The sequence below is a fragment of the Saccopteryx bilineata genome, chromosome 3, assembly GCF_036850765.1.
Source record: "Saccopteryx bilineata isolate mSacBil1 chromosome 3, mSacBil1_pri_phased_curated, whole genome shotgun sequence".
NCBI classification, from domain to species: domain Eukaryota; kingdom Metazoa; phylum Chordata; class Mammalia; order Chiroptera; family Emballonuridae; genus Saccopteryx; species Saccopteryx bilineata.
Genome location: NC_089492.1, coordinates 27,464,529 through 27,487,908, shown reverse-complemented (window position 1 = coordinate 27,487,908; position 23,380 = coordinate 27,464,529). Strand labels below are relative to the sequence as shown.

The following is a 23,380-nucleotide window of genomic DNA, read 5'->3' as shown; positions in this document are numbered from 1 at the left end:
TAACCCTCAGGATGTGTCAAAAATCAATGAAAATCCCTCATCTCAAACATCCTATTCTTCCAAAATTGGTTCCTTTTTTTTTTTTTTTTCATTTTTTAAATGAGAGGAGGGGAGACAGACAGACTCTTGCATGCACCCCAACTGGGATTCACAGGGCAACCCCTGTCTAGGACTGATGCTTAAATCACTGAGCTATTTTTAGCACCTGAGGCTGACACACTCAGACCAAACAAGCTATCCTCAGCACCTGGGGCTGTTACTCAAGCCAATCAAGCCACTGGCTATGGGAGAAGAGGAGAGAGAGAAGGGGGAAAGGGTGAGAGAGAGAAGCAGATGGTCGCTTTTCTGTGTGTCCTGATCAAACTGGCCAGGGCCCATAATTGGTTCCTTGATCCTAAGGGCTAAACTTTGCATTTTTCATTTATAAATTCATCCTGTTGTTCCCAGCCATCAAGATCTTTTTGTCACCAAACAATATTTTAAATGTCCTATTCAACTTCATAATATGCAAAAGTGTGGTTGGCAGGCCATCTGTCTTCAACCAAATCATTAAGAAAATAAATAGTGTTCCAAACAAGGCTGAAGAGAGAGTCCTTCACTGCACCAGAAGCTAACCTCAAAATTGACATCAGTCCATTACTCACCCCTCTCTAACAAACATAACTCAAGTAAATAGCATGCAATAATATACCTGCATTTCTCTACCTTGTCAAAACAGATTTTTCATGAGTGCTAGGTATTATTATTAATGGATTTTTGTAAAACGCTTCTTTATCTTCTAGCCTTGTAACCCCTTTTAAAAAGTAAAATATTGCCTGACCAGGCAGTGGCGCAGTGGATGGAGCGTCGGGCTGGGATGCGGAGGACGCAGGTTCGAGACCCCGAGGTCGCCAGCTTGAGCACAGAAAGCTCACTGGCTTGAGCCCAGGGTCGCTGGCTCAGCAAGGGGTTACTCGGTCTGCTGGGGTTACTCTGTCTGCTGAAGGCCCGCAGTCAAGGCATATGTGAGGGAGCAATCGATGAACAACTAAGGTGTTGCAACGCTCAACGAAAGACTGATGATTGATGCTTCTCATCTCTCCATTCCTGTCTGTCTATCCCTCTCTCTGACTCTCTGTCTCTGTAAAAATTATAAAAAATTTAAAAAAAAAAAGTAAAATATTTGTTTGACATAAGCCGTGGTGTTTATTGCACTGAAATCTCAGGCTTTATTACAATGAAACATTCTAGAAATTGACATCATGATCATGTAAGAATTTTTAAAGGCTTCTTTTCTTCATAAAATTTCAGATTAAGCATCAATATCTATAAATATTACTTATTACTAAAGTTTAAAATAACGACTCTCAGGCATGATATAGAATCCAAGCAATTTTGTTTAGTTTTTTTTATTGAGGAAGGCAAGACTCATATAATTTGAGACTGAATAGTTGTCAACAAGAATTGCTATTTAAATACCTATGAGATGCCAGATGTATTACAGATGTGCTCACTGTGGCTCTTACAGTGTGAATGGTCATTAGAGGTCCCTCTACGTTCAATAGTCACTGGCTTTACAAATTTCTTAGTTGATATCCTCTCCTGTGGGCAGACAATTTCCAAAGATTCAGGGCATCAAGAACAGGTCTTTTCCATTAATGGCTAGTTTCCTAAATATAAACTCTAATTTTCTATGAGCTTCCTTCATTTTGCCTTAATTCCAAAAGGTAGAATAAATCATATCCTTTTCCTATATGACAGGACTCTAGTCTAAAAAGGAATGACCCATGGCCCTGGCCGGTTGGCTCAGCGGTAGAGCGTTGGCCTGGCGTGCGGGGGACCCAGGTTCGATTCCCGGCCAGGGCACATAGGAGAAGCGCCCATTTGCTTCTCCACCCCCCCCCCTTCCTCTCTGTCTCTCTCTTCCCCTCCCGTAGCCAAGGCTCCATTGGAGCAAGGATGGCCCGGGCGCTGGGGATGGCTCCTTGGCCTCTGCCCCAGGCGCTAGAGTGGCTCTGGTCACGACAGAGCATCGCCTCCTGGTGGACAGAGCATCGCCCCCGGTGGGCGTGCCTGGTGGATCCCGGTCAGGCGCATGCGGGAGTCTGTCTGACTGTCTCTCCCAGTTTCCAGCTTCAGAAAAATACAAAAAAAAAAAAAAAAAAAAAAAAGGAATGACCTTGCTCCTTCTCTTTCTTCCCCCTTCAAGGTCCAGCCTGCACCATTTCTTCAAATCTTTCTCTGGAATTCAACACGAAGATGACTACTTGAAGCTTGCCAAAGCCTTTAGAACGGTTATTATTCACTTGAGCCACTTTCAAATCAAAATCATATTGAGATCACCCATAGTGGCTACAAATAACTATTTTTACTTCTGCATAAGGGAACAAATTACTGCAACAAATTCATAATTTGGGGCAATCCGTTTTCAAGGGACAATTTCCAAACCCTAGATCAATTTTCAGGATAGTATTATTTAAAAGGAAGGACAAAGAACTACTTCATAATTGACAGCATTCAGTCAAGAATCACACCAGCCACTGACTGCATGACTTACTGGCCACCCAGAGTGGTATGACTGGCTTCCCTAACTCTAGAACAAACTAACCTCAACCCACTAATGGTGCTTCTGGGAACCACCACTGTCCACTATCAAACAACATTTGGTTTTTCTAATTACTTAGTCTCTTGACCCTAACAAAGTTTCTCCACTACACTAAGTTGGTGGAAGGAGGGTGACCACAAAGTATCTTTCACCAATAGAGGGAATGCTATAGATAGGCCTGATTTCCCTCAAAGCATTAAACAGATGTCCAGATCTTTGGATAAATAAAAAAAATGTTTAAGCTAGTTTGCTCATTCCAATCATACAACCTACAGCTGTTTTGCTACTTCCTTATAAATACTTAGAGGAGCCTAGAACTAGCACCCAAGGGTCCCTTAAAATTCCTCTATAAACCTGGCCCTTAAACACACACATACTTTTCTATCTAAACAAAGTGAACCTCTAAAATATCAAGAAGCAATGTGTCATATTAGCATTAATTTTCACAAAGTAATCTTTCACCTACAAGAACCACCCAGAGGACATGATGAGTTAAAGACTAGAACTGCCTTAATTCATATTTAAGGATGGTCACCTGGGAGCCCCAGTACAGCCCTTCCTGATCCTCTAGGCTGCCAAGTTTTCTCATTCAGTGGAGAGTCTTCAAAGACCAATTATGACAGTGGGAGAGCTGAGAAAACAAACACCACAAATACCACAGTTACCCACCCAAAGGTCTATATTTATGGGGGTGATGGACATAGGATATGTCACATGGTCATCGGAACACTAACTCAACTGTGATTCAACTACACTGAAACCTGGTCTTGAAAATAAAGCAGTATGATACACTAGATGCAAGTTAAAGATGATATGGCTCAGATCTCCCAGTACTAAAAACCAGCTTTGACAAGAAGAGGCATCCAAAAACAGCATACACGGGACCAGAGAATTTTTAAATGTCAGACTTTATTACATGAGTGGGGAGAAAAACTTAAAAAAAAAAATTGCCTGGCCAGACGGTGGCGCAATGGATAGAGCGTCTGACTGGAATGCGGAGGACCCAGGTTCGAGACCCCGAGGTCGCCAGCTTGAGCGCGGGCTCATCTGGTTTGAGCAAAAGTTCACCAGCTTGGACCCAAGGTCGCTGGCTCGAGCAAGGGGTTACTCGGTCTGCTGAAGGCCCACGGTCAAGGCACATATGAGAAAGCAATCAATGACTAAAGGTGTTGCAACGAAAAACTGATAATTGATGCTTCTCATCTCTCTCCATTCCTGTCTGTCCCTATCTATCCCTCTCTCTGACTCTCGCTGTCTCTGTAAAAAAAATTAAAAAAAAATAAACTCTGGATTTTTTAAATAAAGTCAGACAATTTTCCCCATTCTCAAAGAGCTAAACAGTGATTTGTGGAAAGAAATATTTTTCCATAAAGATTAAAGAATTTGGCAAACAATTGGGAAGTATGAAATTGAAATTGTTGGGCAACTCCAAAATTTTATCAGTTGCTTAATTTTTTAGGCATGCATTTTTATGGGGGGGGGAATTCTTTAAAAAAAAAAACAACTAATGTTTTCTAATTGGCTACAGAAGCTGGACTCCATCTCGAAGTTAATGCAATTTCTAGCTTTACTATCTGCCTTCCAGATATTAAAACTGAGAGATTGGTCAAATTTGCCTTCTGATGAGAGGGTCTTATTAAAAAAGATTAGGGACCAACACCTGAATTGCACAGTCAGACTGAATCTTTCACTGTCAGTGAGGATATCAAGATGATGGGGACATCATTTTTACCAGAGAAAGCAGAGCAGATTTGCCACCTGGACCTACAGGGCAAAGCAAAGTAAGCACAGATCCTACAGAGCTCCAGAGAACAAAGCACAAGGAAAAGAATGCAGAGTGCGCCCTCTATCGGTCTGAGCATTTCAACTGCGGAGCGGCTGCGTGGCAAGCTGCCTCCAGCAATAGGTAAGAGGTAAGGCCCTCACTACTGAAAAATCTCACTGGGCTGACCCAGCAGTTCTAGTGGAAGCCCACTTGGCCAGAAGTGAATAGTGCTCAGCCTGGTTCTGAGCAGTCTATGAACTGGCATTGTGAAACACACAAGTCACACCAATGCCAGCACCATATGGCATCAGCTGGAAGGTTGCAACAGAGATTTCTAAAACTCTATATTATAGTTTTGTTAATGAGATATAAATTAGACCATATGAGAAGTTTTAACAGACCCCTTATTCTGTCTATTTATTTTGTACTTTTATAAACTTTTTAGGGAAATGGAGAGTTTAACAACTATTGTCTTTGAGGAAGGAGTATTAGCCAAGTAAGTATTTACTAAAATAAATCTCAGGATAGTGCTTTCAATGTGTCCTTAGATTGCGAAGTATACACATGGCAAATGGCTAGAAAACCACACTCAGAAAATAAATTTAGAGAACTTCTGTGTCAACATGAAGCAGCCATTGGCAGTCATGCAAATTAAGGTTACCTCCTATTTCTTTAACCAATGCTTCTTAACCTGTTGAAGGAATGAAATGAACCATGGGCCACTTTGATAATTCAGTAAAAGTTCTAGATCCTTTCTCTATTCCCCTACCCCCCTAAAGAAAATAGCAGAAAGGATTTTACTTCTAATTTCAGGAGACACAAAAACCCTGCCTGCACCTCTGGAGCCCAAGTTAGGAAAGCTTCCTCGCAAGAGCTGTGCTGAGCAAACCTAACTCTGTTTTATAAGTGCACTGAATATCCTCAAGCAGGTGATGAAAATTGAAAGGTTTTAAGTAAATTGCAAAGGCTCTCCCAAAACAACTACATAGGGGGGAAAGATACCTATAATTAGTTTCTCTATGCTAGAGTAAATATAATAAATATTTAGCTCTGGCCAGCTGACTCAGTGGTTGAGCGTCGGCCCGGCATGTGGAAGTCTCTGGTTCGATTCCCAGCCAGGGCACAAAGGAGAAGCACCCATCTGCTTCTCCACCTCTCCCCCTCTTCTTTCTCTCTATCTCTCTCTTACCCTCCCACAGCCAAGGCTCTATTGGAGCAAAGTTGGCCCGGGTACTGAGGATGGCTCCATGGCCTCTGCCTCAGGTGCTAGAATGGCTCCAGTTGCAACAGAGCATCGCCCCCTAGTGGGCATGTCGGGTGCATCCAGTCAGGCACATGAGGGAGTCCGTCTCTCTGCCTCCCCGTTTCTCACTTCAGAAAAATACAGAAAACAAAACATAAGTGAAATATTTAATAGCTTTCTTCTATTCTTGATTGGTTATTTTCATCATATTCTGATGGTTAAAATAAACATAGGTGTGTTTACATAAAATACTATCTAGATAGATAGATAGATAGATAGATAGATACCTAGATAGATAGATATATAAATATATATATACACACACACAACCTGCATGAGCATGCATCCACAGACACACACACATTTGCTCTGGCTACTGGAATACCAGAATAAAAGAGGTTCCTTGAATTTATATAAAAAATAATTTTTTAAAAAAAAATAAAAAATTTAGCAATATTGATATGCAAATTTACCAGATCATACTTATGGTCATACACCTCAATTAAACCACCCTCCCAGCCCTCAGTTACTAAATATCAGTTATATTATTAGCATAATTGTAAATTGTACTTAGTTCCAAGGCTGAATAAAAGTCTGGACCAAAGAACTTTTGAATGGATACAAAGGTGATTTCTTTCCTTTTTTTTTTTTTTAAGATTTTATTTATTCATTTTAGAGAGGGGAAAGAGAGAAAGAGAGAAAGAGAGAGAGAGAGAGAAGGGGGAGGTGCATCAACTCCCATATGTGCCTTAACCAGGCAAGTCCAGGGTTTCGAACTAGTGACCTCGGTGTTTCCAGGTCGACACTTTATCTATTGCACCACCACAGATCAGGCTCTTTCCTTTTTAAAAAAATAATATTTATGTTGAAACTGTGCAAGAAAACCCCCAAAATTTAGGAAGATAGAATTCTAGTTCTACGTCTCTTCAAATTAACTGTTCGTTTTTAAAATTATTAATTTCAGTAAGCAGCTCATCTTTCTTATACATCTCAGTTCTTTCAAAGCATAATTAAATGTCAGTGCTCTCCTGGAAGGCACAACACAGAAAACTATGTAGTCTACTCACACCTACAGAAGAACGTGTTCTAAAATACACATGCACACACTTACACACACACAACTGTGCCTTTCACAGATATCTCTACATAGCTAATTTCTACTAAAGTCATAAACATAAAAATACAGATTGAACCTGACCAGGTGGTGATACAGTGGATAGAGAATACACCTGGGATGCTGAGGACTCAAAACCTGGAGGTTGCTGGCTTGAGCATGGGGTTGCTGGCTTAAGTATAGGATCATAGACATGACCTCATGCTCCCTGGCTTGAGCCCAAGGTCTCTAGCTTGAGCAAGGAGTCATTGGCTCAGCTGAAGCGCCCCGGTCAAGGCACATATGAGAAAGCAATCAATGAACAACTAAGGAACTGCAACAAAGAATTGATGCTTCTCATCTCTCTCCCTTCCTGTCTCTCTCTCTCTCTCTCTCAGAAAAATGCAGATTGAATATTTTTCTGCACTAATTTATCTGTTATTAAATATGATTGCCTTTTAAGAAGATAAATACCTCTTTTATTTTCCCCTAATATTTATAAGGGCAAAATATTTGGGGACTACCAAAAATCTCTTATTGATTCTTTCTCCAACAGAAGTGTTTTTAAAATATTGGTTACCCCCACAGAGTTTACCCTACCTTGCCCCAAATGCACCTGTCATTCGATATACTTTATCATTCAAATAATAAACATGTAGATAAAAGACTACATAACAGAAGCTGTAGGCATGCATGTATAGGAGCTGAGTAGGGCTGTGTAGGGTAGGGCATTGGGGACACCACTTATTCACAGGGTTGTCAGGAGTGGGAGCGACTCAACGGCATGTAACACACATACGGATACACAAATAGGCACTAATACTATGAAATTCTAAAGGTTATGAGGAGAGACTTCAAAATAAAGACTGGGCTGGGATGCTTTTATACCTCAGTGGATTTTTGTTATTGTCTTTAAACTCTAAAGAAGAATACTAAACTATGAGTTTATCCTATTATCTAACCACTCACTCAAAGTGCAACTATGTGCAAAGATATTCAATTTAAAAAAAATTGTTTTCATTAAGTCACCAAAATTACTTTAAGGGCAAACAACAAAATCTCACTGTCAATGACTTTTTGTTCAGCCACAATGTGTGGAGAAACCCCTCTTTAGGCCTGGTTTGGGGAGTATTAAAAAGGATATGCCAAATATTTTACCATACAGGATCTTAAAATATAGCAATAATAAGACATATTAATAATAATAAGACAATAAGGAAAAAATAACCAGGATAAAAGCAAAAATAAGAATTCTTTGAGAGTAGCAATAAAGCTAAGAAAAAACTGAGGGAATAATTAATTCTGACCTCAGAAAAATGGCGGAATATTCCAGAAAGGCTTCATGAGGCAGTGACATTTTAGGTGTGGACTACCACCTCTTCATCAACATGAGAACACATGGTGTGGTCGCAAATGAAGTAATTGGGTATAGCTTATGCATACAGTGCTTTCAGAGGTGGTAGGCAGTGAGAAACACCTGTGGTCAGATGGTGGGGAACCCCTGAATACAGGGCAAAAAGACTGGCCTTTCCTGTGCAGTCAATATGGAGGCCTGGGAAGTTTGGGTTTATCAGCAGAGAAAGAACATGATCAGATCTGCGGGTGAGAAAATGTCAACGTGGCAGCATTGTCAAGAATGGAGTGAGGAAGAAGTGGATGCTGGGAGGTGAGAACTCAGTGAGGGTCGGAGCTACAAAATAAGAACACAGGCAGAGACGTATTTGGGAGAGGGCATTCAAGGGGAAACAAGTTGTCAAGGTTGAGTGTGCATGACATGGGCTATCTATCCATTTATGAAGATGCAGAGAATATCAGTCCACGTGACAGAAGTGGGAAGTCAGAGGCTAATATATTCTGAAGCTCAAAGAAAATCATTCATTCCAAAAAAAAAGAAAAAGTTGGAGCTTGAGTTGAAGGACTCTACATGGAAAGAACAGCTCAGGGTATAGGGCTGGGTAAAATTCCGAGGGAGAAAATAAAGAAATACAAGCCTATGCCTATTCCGAATGAGGGGACCTATGAAGAGAAGCAGGCAGAATGGAGGATGCCAAACGACAGAGTGGAGTCACCAGCCTAGGAAAGAGACTCCCTTTCTCTTTTATCTCCTGAGCAGGGAGTAAGGGATGCTGGACCGATGTCAATGGAGTTAGCAGGAGGTGAGTTTGGGGTATGGATGACCATAAAGAGAACACTTTCAGTAAAATGATGGAGGCAGAAGCAAGACTGACAGATCGAAATGTGAATGAGAGAGAATTATTAAGTAAGAGAAGGAGGGGTGGGGGGCGCCTCGTGGGAAGAGACTGGAAAACATGGGAAAGAAGAAAATTAAGAATTTTAGGACTGGGGACAGCGACAGGTGACTGATAAAGAAAGGTCCTAGAGGAAGGAAGAAGAGGGTTGGCCTTGGAAAAACTGGAAATGTCCTGTCTTTCCCTCCTCGTTGCCTCTCCTCTTCCTCCTGCCCCTGCCCGGTCCAGTCCTGTCTGTCATCCTGAGAGAAAGACGGAAAGAAAACAAGAACTGAGAAAGATCAGTGAAAATCCTTTTAGTTTCAAAAACCCAATCCCTTATAGTCGTATCATCCCCACCCCCTCTTCTCGACACACACCCCCACATCTAAAAATTCACACATATCTACATGCATGTATAGCTACATTCCCTATCACATATATAGTTCCATCTGTAACATGTGTACTTCAGTATTAATTAGCACCCTCCATCTCTAATCCAGCTAAAACAATGAAAACTTATAAAATATGGATATGGATCACTGTATTGACCTAGGGTCAGTCCTTGACTGATGCAGATCATAGGAAAAAATAATGAACATCGTGAGAGTCTGGGGAAAATATAGGAAGTTTACAACTTTATCTTCACCCCAGAATTTTACCACCTCCTTTCAGCAGAGTGGTTATCAAGTGATATATCAAATGATGTTTATCATCTATTTCCTGGCCTCAGGAAAGAAAAGAGTACTTATTTCCAGGAAGGAAAAAAGGATTAAAAGGCAGTTGGTTGGAAGGAAAGAAGTAAAAAGTAGACTAGACAAACCATAAACCGTCCAGTTAGTCTCTGACTAAATCAAGAGGTAGTTTTGCATCAAGGAGTTAGATGTGTCACTTCCAACTTGTGATTTCAGTAAATATTGGATTCTACCCAAGCTGGGTTTTAAGAGCAGCTAAAGAAAGCCAGGATTAAATGGAGGGCTGGGGGGAGTGTCACCTAGTGTGAATCACTTCCAAATTCCAGTAGCTAAATAAGATGTTGGTTGGGGGACAGCAACTTTCTGGCCTGTGTACACTGGTAAAACACCGGCCAGAAAAGGTCAAAATTATGCTGGAAGAAAAAGCAGCCCATTAACAAAAGAGAACAAAAGAAAAGAAAGAACATGTTTATGTTGCAAAATTAAACATCGCATCAGCTTTTCTGAAATATTCTGGAACTTAAAGAAAGTAAGCATACAAAATGTATTTTGAAGCTTTTACATTTAAGTGCAGGTTAATATGTTCCATGTGCCATTTTGTATTTTGAAAGAATACTGTGAGGAATAAGCGTCACTCAAAGTACTCATAAAACCAAATATCTTCAAATCTCATTCAAGTTTTAAAGATACAAATTAATTTAGCCCTATAAGGTTTAAGAGAAAAAGTTCTTTTGTTTTTTGTTTTGGGTTTTTTTTTTTTTTGTGGTTTTTTTTTACCAACCTCAATTGCCAGAAACACACCACACTGTTTGTGATAAATACTTCAGTTTCACAGAAGAAGCCAAATCTAATCTCAGGAAAATGAGATGTTCCACACTTCAGTAAGAAAAATACTACAGAAGGAAGCACTTGTCACACCATGTCCCCCCTACCATCAGACCACCAGAAACACCAATTATAGGTTTGGGGGCATGGCTACTTCTAAAAGTTTTATCAAGAAATTTTCAGAAAGCCCTGATTAAAATGTGACTGAAAATATAAATAGAATGAAAGAGCTGTTTTTTAGAAAAAATAAGTCACTATGTACCAAGCTGAAGAAATCCCAGGTGACTATAATAAAGTTGTGATTTGTCTATCCACTTTTTAGTAAATCATCCTAAAATGTGGCTTACAACCATTCCAAAAAAATAAAATAAAATGAATCAAGTATCCCAGTTTACCATACAAATAAGTCATGAGAGGTCCCAAGGCAGATCCAGGCAGCAGGGGTTAACAGTAGCTAATAATGACTATGCATGAAACAGGAGGTGGGTTAGGGGACCAATGAATTAGATGGTTAATATGTAGATAACATAAGAGTTGTCAATCAGCTTTTCAAAATGCTGACATGTGTCTCTCCTCAACAAGATATTCCTTCTCAGTATTGCGTTTGTGCCTAATTAACTTTAAAAATTATTGTTGGCAGACTCTATCAGTGTTTATCAAATGCACTTTTTTATGAATTTGTTTCTAACTAAGGGGAAGAAAGGTTAGTGGATGTCGCTTATGAGGGTCTGCCCCATACAAAGGTCTGTCCCAAAGTAGGAAGGTCAGCATTCTATTCTCTAAATCCTCTTAGCTCTATTTTGAAATAAAACACAGAGTTAAATGATATATTTGGTCTCTATTCCAGACTGGATGCAATGATTTTAACTGACTAAATGATCTGATCTCTGCCAAGAATTTTATTTCATTAAGAAAATGATATTATAGCGCATCTGAGATCATAAAGCAGACTAAACATAATGCCAAAGAAGTTCTGAGAATGCTCCACAGTGAAGGTTTGATTATTTGCAGATGGAATATGAAAAAAATATATATAAAAGTATCAGGTCCCAGGCATGAAGCTAACCAATCCTGGTATCGCTGCTGCCTACATCATAGCACAAAGCCAAGAATAGAACTGATCTTCTGAGCCACGACACCTTTTTTTTTTTTTTAAAGGTACTAATCACTTTTCTTCCTGGAAAGTAATATTTAACTGCCGGTATCAAAAACAAAGGGAAAAGGGGGAAAATGTTTGTACCACAATAGGCTCTAGAATGTCAACTGTCACTGCTGACATGACTTGGCTAGTAGTCAAGCATTCACCAAGGAACTAATTCAAATCAATCTCCTTGGGGAAAGCCAATTGTTTGGTATGCGCAACAATTGATGTAGGATCAATCAGTGGACATGAGATCAATTAAAACCAGCTTAAGTTTGTGAAGAGGAACAATTCACACAACCTGAGTTAGATCTCTATTCATTTCAATACTCTCACAATGCAATTCTTAAGCTTCCTTGCAAAGCAGAATAGCTACTATCACCCTACACTGTCTGGCCAGCCCTTTAAGTAGTTCCACTTTTAATTAAAAACACAGTACACCCTTTGTTGGCACAGATAGTGTGGTCACTTTTAAGGACCGCAGTTATTTTAGCCAGAAACTTGGGATTTGGGAGGGGACATCTGTTAAGAAAGGGGGGGAGGGTAACACTGATAGAATTTTTTTTTTCTTTACAACTTTACCAATTCACATGTACTTGAAGGCATTTGAATTTTATTAAATTGAAAAGTTGATTTAGCAAAAGTTACTATTGCACGCTTTACAACTGGTTTCTAAATGTGAGCACAGAGGAGGATGAAGAGAATATGAGATTTTGCTAAAGCAGCTTTGAAATAAATAGGTTTGCCTCAGATACCTAAGAAGGCATAGACAGAGCTTTAGAGATGGCACCAGGGAGTAAAGCATGCAGTATCGCTTCTGGCCGCAGGAGTGCTGTAATGTCATTCTCAACCAGACAGCATCTCCACATTAAGTTCTGCTGAAAAATTATGCTTGACTCTCCCCTGCTTAACCACAACCGGACAGGCAGAAAGACATCCCTGAATTAAACAGTCTGCTAACAAGAACTTGGCAATGGGTTTTTGATATATTGCTCAAAGTCTAAGCACTTGAGTTTTTTCAACCAACTAGACTGCAGCTTCTGCTTATAAGAGGAGGAAAAGCCTCTTTAAACACTGTTGACCACAGTGTAATCAAAAATTGCCAACTCAACCAAATAATACCTCGAAAGAAAACACTGGGGTGGAGGAAGGAACCAGTTGGGAGGAGTAGAGAGGAGGGAGACAGAAAGGGACGTTTCCAAGACTAATATCAATATCAAACTTTTGTGGCCTCTAGGAGAAATTTCTCCCTAGTATTTTTATGCAAAATAATTTCTGAAAATAAGCATTTTTCCAAATGTCAGTCATGAGAAAGAAAGAGGGCGAGAGAGAGAAAGGGGGGGGGGAATATCCTTACAAACCACAGACCTGCAGTGTCAATTGAACTGAGGCTGCTGAAGTTGCTCACCACCTTCATTTATCTCATCTCGAGCTCTGCCCTTGGGCAGGCCAAATTCCAGCCCTTTGGGGAGGTACAGCTCCACGACTTCCTAAAAAACTGAAAAATTAGGGCGCGAAGAGCTCTCTCCAAAATCTGGATGCAGGGCTGGAGGTTCCATAAAACGAGTTATAAACAAATCACATCACAGGTCGAGTGAGAAGTTTATAGCCCAGAAAACTCAAGATCTGTTCACCTCAACACAAATGCTAACTGCGCAAATGCCCAAATTGCTAGATAGTTCTGAGGGGCTGCTGTGCACCTTCCCTGAGTGGGTAATGCAAGGTGTAAAGGAGGTGGCGCGGGGGGTTGTTTAAATCCCGCAGAAGACTTAATTGTGTTTAGCGGCTCTTCCTGAAAAACGTAGTTGGATTAGCTACAGCCACAGCAGGGCTCAGAGTCAGAACTTGGCGCACGAAATCTGCAGGAAAGCTAGCTCTCTAAAACCTTTCTGGAGGCTTCCACTCGCCTTTTCCGCAGCGCACACAAGTGATGGAAAGGGAGGGAGCGGTTAAAAAGCCTCGAGTGAATTTCATTGCGAACAGAAACGTCTCACAGAAATAGCTGCTTTGCTGAGGGAAGTAAATGGAGAGGACAAAGTCCGGCCTGTCCCCAAAACATCACTCTGCAGGCGAGCGCTCCCCGGAGAAGCTGCTCCGGAGTTACTGCTCAATGCAGAAAGTTCAGTGACTCATCTAGTCGCAGGTTCCAGAAAAAGAGATCAATGATGCCCCTTTCCTGGAAATGCGGGTTCTCCATCTCAGCTTGGTACTCCTACGAGACGCTCTCCCGCGCCCTCTCGGTTACACACGCGCACACAGGCTGCTAGCAGGGCCGGGTTCAAAGCGCTCTGGGCTCACGGTTTGGGGCGCACGTGCGTGGGGAAGGTAGATGCCGATTAGCTAAAGGGGTGACGGCCAAAAAAATAAAAAGAAAGACAAAGAAAACAGAACAAGAAAACTGAGTGCCAGGTAATGTAAGAAATGAGACTGAAAGAATTCAGAGTGGAAGGACGGCAGCGAACGAGGGCACGGACCACACCACTTAGCCCCAGGCGCCCATCGAACGCCGGGCTCACCCGGCTCTCCGCGCGTCTCGCTCCGGTTCGCCGCACCTTCCGAGGACAGCAAAGACAGAGCTATCTGCAGGGTTCCGCGCCCGGAAAGTGGGGAGCGAGTGCGGGCTGGCGGGCACTGTCCTGCCCCCTCCGAGCCAGGGAGTGAGTGAGCGCCGCGACCAGCCCCCCGCGTCACGCACCTCCGGCGGAGTAGGACCCACCTCGCTTACTGCGTCTCCATCGGTTGCCTTGGCAGTGGCTGTAATCCATACAGTTCAGGATGATGAGGGCAAAGGAGAAGAGGCGAAACTGCATCTGGGCGGTCGGGCGGGGGAGGGAAGCCTCTCAAAGTCGGGGAACTGGAGGGCTCATCCGAGGAGCCGGCGCTGACCACTGCTGGGGAAGACGCCGGGGGAAAGTCGCCCGTAGCCGGGGGCCTGCACTGGTCAGTTACGCGCGGTCAGCATCTCCCCGCCTTGAACCTGAGAGACCAGAAGGAGAAACAGGATCGGTGGGAGTTGGAGAGAGCCCCGGGGAGGCAGCTGCCTCTCCGTGCGTCCCCACTTATGAAGGGGAGGGTGTGGGGAAGCGAACTCGCGCCTGGCAGAAGCCACGGCTCTGCCTAACCCCGAGAGCTCAGCTGTCGGCGACCTGGAGAGGGAGGTGATTACCATCAGTGAACTAGCAACCTTCGCGGTGCTGCCAGTTCCGACCCGGGGGAAAGGGCGTGTGCGGCGCTGCAGGGAAAGGAGAGAGCTCCAGAGGCACCAAGGGCGCGGAGGGAAAGGAGCGCTTTTCCGCCCATTGGTCCCGAGGTGGGACACCCCAGCGCCGCGGTCGCGGCGGTCGCCAGCCGTGAGCACTTACGTCTCCGCCGGTGCGGCGTGCCTAGGCGCGGCGCTCCATCCCGGGTCCCGGAATCCAGGCGCCTCGCCAGCACGTGGGCTCGGGGAAAGTTTGCCGAGCGCCGCCAGGAGCGCCTGGCAACTCCGGATTCCGGCAGCCACCGCGGGTTCGAAGTGCCTGGAGGGTCCTCTGGGCTGGCGGCGCCTGGCAGGAGCGCGGTGGATGCTGCGTCCCCGCCGGTAACTGGGATCCTCTGGCGAGGGGCACGCCCGCTCTCACTCTCTGCGTCCTTGTCCAATTGGGCGGTTTCCCGAGCTCTCTCCACAGCTACTTCACAGCTAAGCTGAGGGAGGGAGACAAAACGCTCACGGGAGGCCGAAGGGATGAGGCGAGCGCACTTTCCGAAGGAGATGCAGCAGGGCTGAGGCTCGGGATGCTTCTATAAGTAGGTGGTGCTGTGGTCCACGGCATCTCGGTCAAAGCTGCCTCGGAGTTCCTGGGTCCTAAAGCCAGAAACTCTCGGTTTCCCTGAGGTCCTAAAGAGCACTCACATAATCCTGCTAGCCTAACCCCAAGCGAGTCCTCTCCGGGCTTTCCTGGAGTGGGTGCCTAAACTGAAACGTGGCCGGGATGGGACGCCCCCTGACTGTGCGAGGCCCGGGAGCCTAGCTGACTTCACCCCTAAGGAGTCCTCTCGTGCGCTCTGGGGTCGCTTCCAACTTCAGCGCCAGTCTTCCTACGGGAGGATCTGACTGACTGATGGCTTCTCCGGGACCCAGACCTCCCTCCCCGACCTCCCGGACCGGGCCGCTGCTTCTGACAAGCGGAGTTTAAACTTGAACCGCATCCCGAAACTTGTCACACCCGGGCCACTTTTTAATTTACGCCTTAGCTTTGTTTTACAGGAAGAGCTGTTAGCACAGCTGAAATTAAAATGCGCCCTCAGTAAGGATATTTCCAATAGCTTTTGCTTATCCCCACAAGTGATATTTCTTAACTTAGTTTCTCCTCCAGAAAACTTAGAAAAACCTGTGATCCCTTGCTTGCAATACTCAAGAAATTGAGACCTTGCTTCTTTACAGAAAAGTTCACTTACCTTGAAGTATTTCTCATTCATAATCCTTCTCCTTACCCCCACCCTCAGCGTCTCCTGGGTTTGGGGGATACTCTAACAAAGTGTTACATTAAATACACTCGATGTTACCTACTTACATCCAAGTGAAGTCTGCTGTCCTGCATTTATCACTGTAAGAATGAATGAATGTGTTTACTCCTTAGGCAAAAGATAAGAATTTATACTGCTAACCATAGAAGTACAAATGTTTGTAGATATGACGAACCACAGACACTATGTTATTATGGTAGCATTTTCTTTCCTATGCTTCAGTTTCAGAAGATGTTCAGAAATTGGTGACTTGAAACAATCATCCAGTAACAATAAGAATATTAGAATAGCCATGTGTATTAATGATTGCATTATTGCCTATTCATAACTATTTTTTTTACCAATATCACTATTACACAGTGATATTTATGTGCTAACAATTTCAGAGTTGTTCCCTTTATGCATGCCTGAAAATCAATTAAAGCTAATTGAGGTCACTGGTCCCATTTCCTAGATAAGAAAAATCAGCCCTGAGACTGGCCCACAGGGCACAGAGTTGACAAAACATATTGTAGAAACAGTGGATGTTTCTCTGCCTTCAGAGTCTTTGATTTTTATCACAGAAGTTGGAAGCCATTGAAAACATTTCAGCTTAGGGAATCAGGGGCCCAAGCATGATGACTTGAATTTCCAGTGAATATCCTTCCATCATCATAAACACTACTTCCCCCAACTCTCACACATGCCCTTCTAAAGGAGTGAAATCTATGGGAGAATATTCTCTAGATAAGCCCTCTGTCTTTTCATACAGCTTTAATACCCATTCAATATCAGTGGTTATCAATGTCTTTAAAAAATATTTAAAAGTAAAAATAAACACAAGACCAAGTAGTTTTAGCTCTATCATTAACCAAGCTGGGTCACTTTGGGCATTTCTCTGGATCTCAGCTCCTTGACAATATTTTTAGGAAATTAGACCAAAATCTCTTTCACCTCTAGTATGTTCTGGTTGACAATCAGTTTTCTATTTCTATCAAGAAGTTTGCACCTCACCTGTGGTGGCTCAGTGGACAGAGCAGCAACCTGGAATGCTGAGGTCGTGGGTTCGAAACCCTAAGGTTGCCCAGTTAAGTCATATACGACAAACAAGCAATGAACAACTTAAGTAAAATAAAGCAATTATCAGTTGATACTTCTCATTTCCCACCACTTTCTCTCTGTAAAATCAATAAATATAATCTTTAAAAAAAATCTGTGCCTGTGTCCAAGGAAGGCCATGTTAAACCCCTTTTAAAAAAATCAGAAGTTTACTATGGAGTCTAACCAGTGTGAGGACAAACTCATCACTGATGGATTTTCAATGAGGAAAAATGTGTTAGCTACTGTCCTCCTTAATTAAATTTACAAACCACTTTCAACCTTCTGTCTTCAAAGATTACTTCCATAATAATTTTAATCATTTGGGTTTTACAGATGACATTTTTAAAACCAGAGATACTTTTTGGTTTAGTGAACTCCCAGATCATTTTATATATATATATATATAAAAGAATTTTAACAGCACCATTTCTGTTGAAGACTGGTTAATGTTCTTAATAAGATAAGGATGGGCTCTGGGAGAAAAGAGGATTCCTAATTCCTTTCTTGTGCTTCCTCCTGGTCTGTCTCTGCTTTCTAAAGGACATCACTGATCCTCGAATATCTGTCACACTTAATTCTTGAGGTTCTTAATCTCTTTGGAGCTAATTTGTTGATAATGCATATTTATTTATTTATTTATTTTGCCATTCACTGAATAATCTTCCTGATTTCAAGAAGCCGGGAATGTTCTCATGACTAAAAAAATACAACCCTAGTGGATTTTAAATTATTCACTTTAATTCTGTATTTCTGCCTCCTTTTATTTCTCAACTCTGAATGTGTTGTTGAGACTCAGAGCTCACAGTTTCTCCATCTTGAAGGCTCAATGGACTTTTCCTTCAAATTGAGTTTAGATAGTGGTTTCATTAAACTGGCTTTGTAAATAGACATGAGCCTGGTGTCTGTTTATAGAGAAGCATACTGATGAGGTAGACTTCGTAACACTCATGGGTAACAGAGAAGGTTAACTGAGGGCAGGGATGGGGGATGATGTTATAGATGGAAGGCAACTTGTGTACTTTACTTCTTGGACTTGTAATTCTTGCATGCATGCAGCTAAAATTCAATCTTTAATGAAGGACATATAGGGAAAAGGTTCTGCCCCAGCCAGCCAGTTCTCCTCAGAGACAACCAGTTATTCCTGATTACCTTCCGGGTTTTGAGTATACTTCCAGAGATATGTTGTGTTTATCAAGAAAATGTGTGTGTGTGTGCATGTTTGTGTATATACACAGTTATGCGTTGCTTGATGACAGGGATACCTTCTGAGAAGTGAGTCCTTAGGTGATTTTGTTGTCTTGCAAACATCAACTAGAACACTGTATTCACTTACCTGCAGCTCAAATTTTTTTTAATGCATCTTATAGTTCATTCAGCATCAATTCATATAGAACTTTCCTGTTCCGCATATTATTTTATTGTGTGGTTCTATTTATCCAGCTCCCTACTTATAGATATTTAAATGGTATTCATTTTCTGTTATAAGCAAGGCTTCAATTAACCTTTTCATGGGTCATTTTCCATTTTCATTATAAATTCCTGAAAGTGGAAAAATTGGATCAAACACTTGGGTGTATGTGTGTGCATTCATGTATATTCTTAAAATTACCTTGCACAGAGGTAAATTTATCAAATTACTATGTATGAGCCTGACCTGTGGTGGTGCAGTGGATGAAGCGTCGACCTGGAAATGCTGAGGTCGCTGGTTCAAAACCCTGGGCTTGCCTGGTCAGGGCACATATGGGAGTTGATGCTTCCAGCTCCTCCCCCCCCCCCTTCTCTCTCTCTGTCTCTGTCTCTTTCTCTCTCTGTCTCTCCCTCTCCTCTCTAAAATAAATAAATAAAAATTAAAAAAATTTAAAAAAAATTACTATGTATGAAAGTGTCCTTCTCCCTACACACCAACCAACATGTTTTGATCTTTGAAACACCTAGGCAAAAAAATAGTATCTCAGTAGTTTTCATTTTTATTTCTTTTAAATGGTGTGTCTTTAATATACTTGAGCAAGTTATATTTCCTTTTGCACAAACTTGGTTACTTATTTTTTATATGTTCTTTGTCATTTATGTTTTATAAAATATACATATGTAAATATATATCAGCTTTTGTGGTTTGAGTTTTATATATTTTTCCAAGTTTATCACTTGTCTCTTTGTTTTTTATGTATATTACTCTGTTAAAAAATTTAATATTTTTATGTAGTTAAATTTGTCAGTCTTATTTTGTATAGTGTCTGTGTTTGTGTCATACTTATAAAAGCTCTTCCTCATGCCAGTATTCTTAATTTTTCATTTGGCAGTTTCTGCATACTTTTTTAATGTTAAAACCCATTAGATATAAGTGATTTTATGGCTGCACAACATAGCTACCCTGGAATAGATTTTAATTCTTCTGAATCTTTCCTATATATTTTTCTTCACAGATTTGTTTGACTTTGACTCTCCCATTTTCATTAGCTAATTGATTTAGAAATCTCATCTTTTCTGTTATCAGACATTCACTTTCTCTCATTTAAAGTTTCCCACAATCTTATTCATTGTTGAAATTTGTTGATGTTGTGCTCACTTTCCTAGTCTAGAATTTATCCATTAATTACTTTGCAATAGATTATGGCATTTTTACCACTGTGTCATATTGGTAATATAATTTTCTCCAGTTAAAATATAAGCTGAATGTTCATTTTGCTAGTTGCATGTGATAGCTTATGTTCATTTGTTATATTTTGTATGAAATAATTAAATTAATTAATATAAAAGATCTTCAACAAGGTCACTGACCAGTCCTTATCCAGGCTAATTTGTTGTTTTTAAAAGCCTCATCACAATCACTTATTTAATATTTGAAAAATGTGTAAATATTTGACTCCTCTAAATGTTAATACAGTGTTCTGACACTTGAGAACCCTGTGTAGACTGATGTGATAAGGGCTATTTCTCATTTCTCTCCGCATCTGCATGGAAGAGGTCCAGGAGGCTGTTTAAAGGAAGTCCCCCTCAGACCAGCTCATAAGAGAAAACTCAAGATTTGACCTGAAGTTTTAAAATTACTTCCTTTATTTAATCTTCTGTGTTCTGAACTCTTTTGAACTAAGTAATGTGTGTCATTTCCATTCTTTTTTGTGTGTGAATATAATTTCTGGGATGAAGTATTACTATACCCAGTTAATAACAAGAGATACATAAAGATCTTCAGCTATTTTAAGAATTAGCCTCAACTTTCATTAAAGTGAAGAGAGACTATTTCTTTTCACCGTGATGCTAATTGAGGTGAACAATGAAACAAGAGCAGGAAATGCCCTCCCCAGCACTTTTTGCAATGCTAGTATTGAGAGAGAGAAAGTGAATGAAACAGAGACAGGAAGGGAAAGAGAGGATAAGAAGCATCAAGTCACAGTTGCTTTCACTTTAGTTGTACATTTAGCTTCTCCTATGTGCCTTGACTGGTGCTGTGCCCTTGCTCAAGCCAGCAACCTTGGGCTCTTCATGCCAGTGACCTTTGGGCTCAAGCTGGCGACCTTTGGGATCATGTGAACGATTCCTCTGCTCAAGCCAGCAATCCTAAACTGATGAGCTTGTGCTCAGAGCCAGCAACATCAGGGTTTCCAACCAGTGACCTCAGCGTTCGGGGTCAAGGCTTCGTCCACTGCACCCTGATCAGTCAGGCTCACCCATTTCTAAGGTATTCCACTTGGCAATATTATATGAGTCTTTGTAAGCCGCTTTAACTTTGATACAATATACACATTCAAAAATAATAATACATACATTATAATACATAAGGATACAAAAATATAAACAGAAAACCAGTCTAAGGGCTCTTCTTGTTACTGAGTACATCTACTCTATTCATTACAGAACCAAGGGAATAACCATGGTGTGAATTTGGTGATCCACTGGACACACTGGGAAACAGGCCCAAGCCAAAAGTCCATTAATTAACTAATCTTCACAAGTCCCTTCTTTTGACACTCTGGATGTCAAGAAATTAATAGTAGTTTTCAAAAGTCTGGTTATTTCCTTTTCCCCAAAACACGGTCATCTGAGTCAATGGCCCCAGGTCCTATTGGATGAGGCCAGGAGAAAGATTTACAGTGAGGGTCCTTGCTAAACAGACCTGATCCTCTTTATTCAAGGAGCTCTGGAGATGTGAACTGGCTCCCGTATGAGATTGGTTAAAGAGCTATCACTCTCTGTTGTGGTGACTCGAGTAATAGTTGCATAAGTCAGACTTAAAAAAGTTTTTAACTGTTATACAAACCAAGTAAGGCTTTGGGAGGCAGCCTATCTATTTCAGTTCTAAGGGAGAAGTTATAAACATCAGTAACAGTTATGTAATACAATTCTAAACATACAACATTGCTTGTATATTTGGTACCCCTTGCCTGTGTCATACTGTAATTTCTATGCTTTGGGATGGTAGAAATAAGTTAAGATTGGAAAGATATCCTGAAAACATACCATCGTCCAAAGGGAGCAAGATGACAGCATTTTCGAGAAATCAGAAGCACCCTATTTCATCTATCTCAAGAGACAAAGAAAGATGTGTAAACAAAGATTTTGAGAAGTTGATCCATAAAGTCACATCGAGAAACACAAATTTGGTGAAGCCTACCCACAAGCAGAGTACAATGAAAGAATACAAGCAGAAAACTAGGAGAAGGGACAACAGAAGAAAAGGGGTCAGGAATGGTGGAGCATAGACCAGGGTTTTCAGAGAACACTTTCAGTTCCCAGAAATGGCACGCTAGATTATTTGAACCAGGTCTGCTACTCAGAACAATTAAAAATGCTGATTATCCCTGGCCGGTTGGCTCAGTGGTAGAGCGTCGGCCTGGCGTGTGGGGGACCCAGGTTTGATTCCCCGCCAGGGCACACAGGAGAAGCGCCCATTTGCTTCTCCACCCCCCCCCCCCTTCCTCTCTGTCTCTCTCTTCCCCTCCCGCAGCCAAGGCTCCATTGGAGCAAAGATGGCCCGGGCACTGGGGATGGCTCCTTGGCCTCTGCCCCAAGCGCTAGAGTGGCTCTTGTCACAAAAGAGCGACGCCCCAGAGGGGCAGAGCATCGCCCCCTGGTGGGCGTGCCGGGTGGATCCCGGTCGGGCGCATGTGGGAGTCTGTCTGACTGTCTCTCCCTGTTTCCAGCTTCAGAAAAATACAAAAAAAAAAAAAAATGCTGATTATAATAGCATTCTTCCTATGGCCACAAAGAGCTAGTAAGATAGATAGTAAAGAAAAACAGGCCAAACAAGAACCCAAGATAATATGTGAGCACAAAAGCCATAAGAATTTGAATTTTTTTTCAGTTAAATAGGAGATCCTCCTTATAATAAGCTGGCTGGTATACTAGCTATAATACCCCTGAGTCAAGGTGGCTCAGTCGTAAACCAGCCCTCTCTACAGAATGCATATCAGAGTTATATCACCTGGGTGCTCTAGAGACACTACATTGGAATTAAGGTGATCCTGGACTGATAGTGCCCATAGGTGCTGGCAGAAGCAAATTCAAAACCTGCCTGGGAATAAAGTACCTTCATCCAGAACTCACATTATTTCTATAAATAACTTTTAACCTTTTGAGTAGTAAGTTTTTTTCATGCTCGCTCACTCCTGGGAGTGAGTTGTTTTTGTTTTTGTTTTTGTTTTTGTTTCAAAAGATAAAATTAGTACCAGTTATAGTTTTATTGACTTAAAATCATGTTTGTTTGATAACCAATTTATGGAAACAAGAAGAGCATACATTTGTCATTTTTTAATGTTGCCTTATACATGTACGACTGTACTCTGTATGGTCAGGAGGCATGAGGGCATACATAAACATTCGTACTACTCACAGGGCTAAAATACAATAGCCATCACAACATAAAAGATAACTACACACATATTCACAAAACAGTCACTGTGGACAACAATGGACAACCTAAACAGCTCACTAAGGTTCCATACATTGGTATTGTTGGGCAGATAAAATGTATTATGCTCACTTTGTTAAAGTGGCGCTGCCCACGTGGAGGCCGTCGCCCAGGTGATATTAATGTGTGTTGAGAATCCTTGTAGCCTGGGGCTTGGTTTTGGGATTAAGCCTTTCCCACCCTTTTTGATGTGGGGTGGTACAATCCAATCATGCCTCAGAGAAGTGACTTTGTATTAGAGACTTCCCTATTTTGTATATTGGATTAAGGGTTTGGATTTCTACACTATAAAATGGGGACAGAGCGGGAGCT

The 23,380-nt window shown here is 41.6% G+C and overlaps 1 protein-coding gene across 1 annotated transcript in view; it reads right to left on the bottom strand.

Moving 5' to 3' along the window:
* Nucleotides 1-15,302, bottom strand: part of RSPO2 (R-spondin 2) — a 179,601-nt gene extending 164,299 nt beyond the window's left edge. Inside the window, exons 1-2 of the mRNA XM_066264630.1 lie at nt 14,937-15,302; nt 14,291-14,551 (exon numbers count right to left, since the gene is read on the bottom strand). Coding sequence (XP_066120727.1) covers nt 14,291-14,384 — 94 coding nt within the window. The 5' untranslated portion in view covers nt 14,385-14,551; nt 14,937-15,302. The remainder of the gene's footprint in view (nt 1-14,290; nt 14,552-14,936) is intronic.
* Between the last annotated feature and the right edge of the window lie 8,078 nt (nt 15,303-23,380).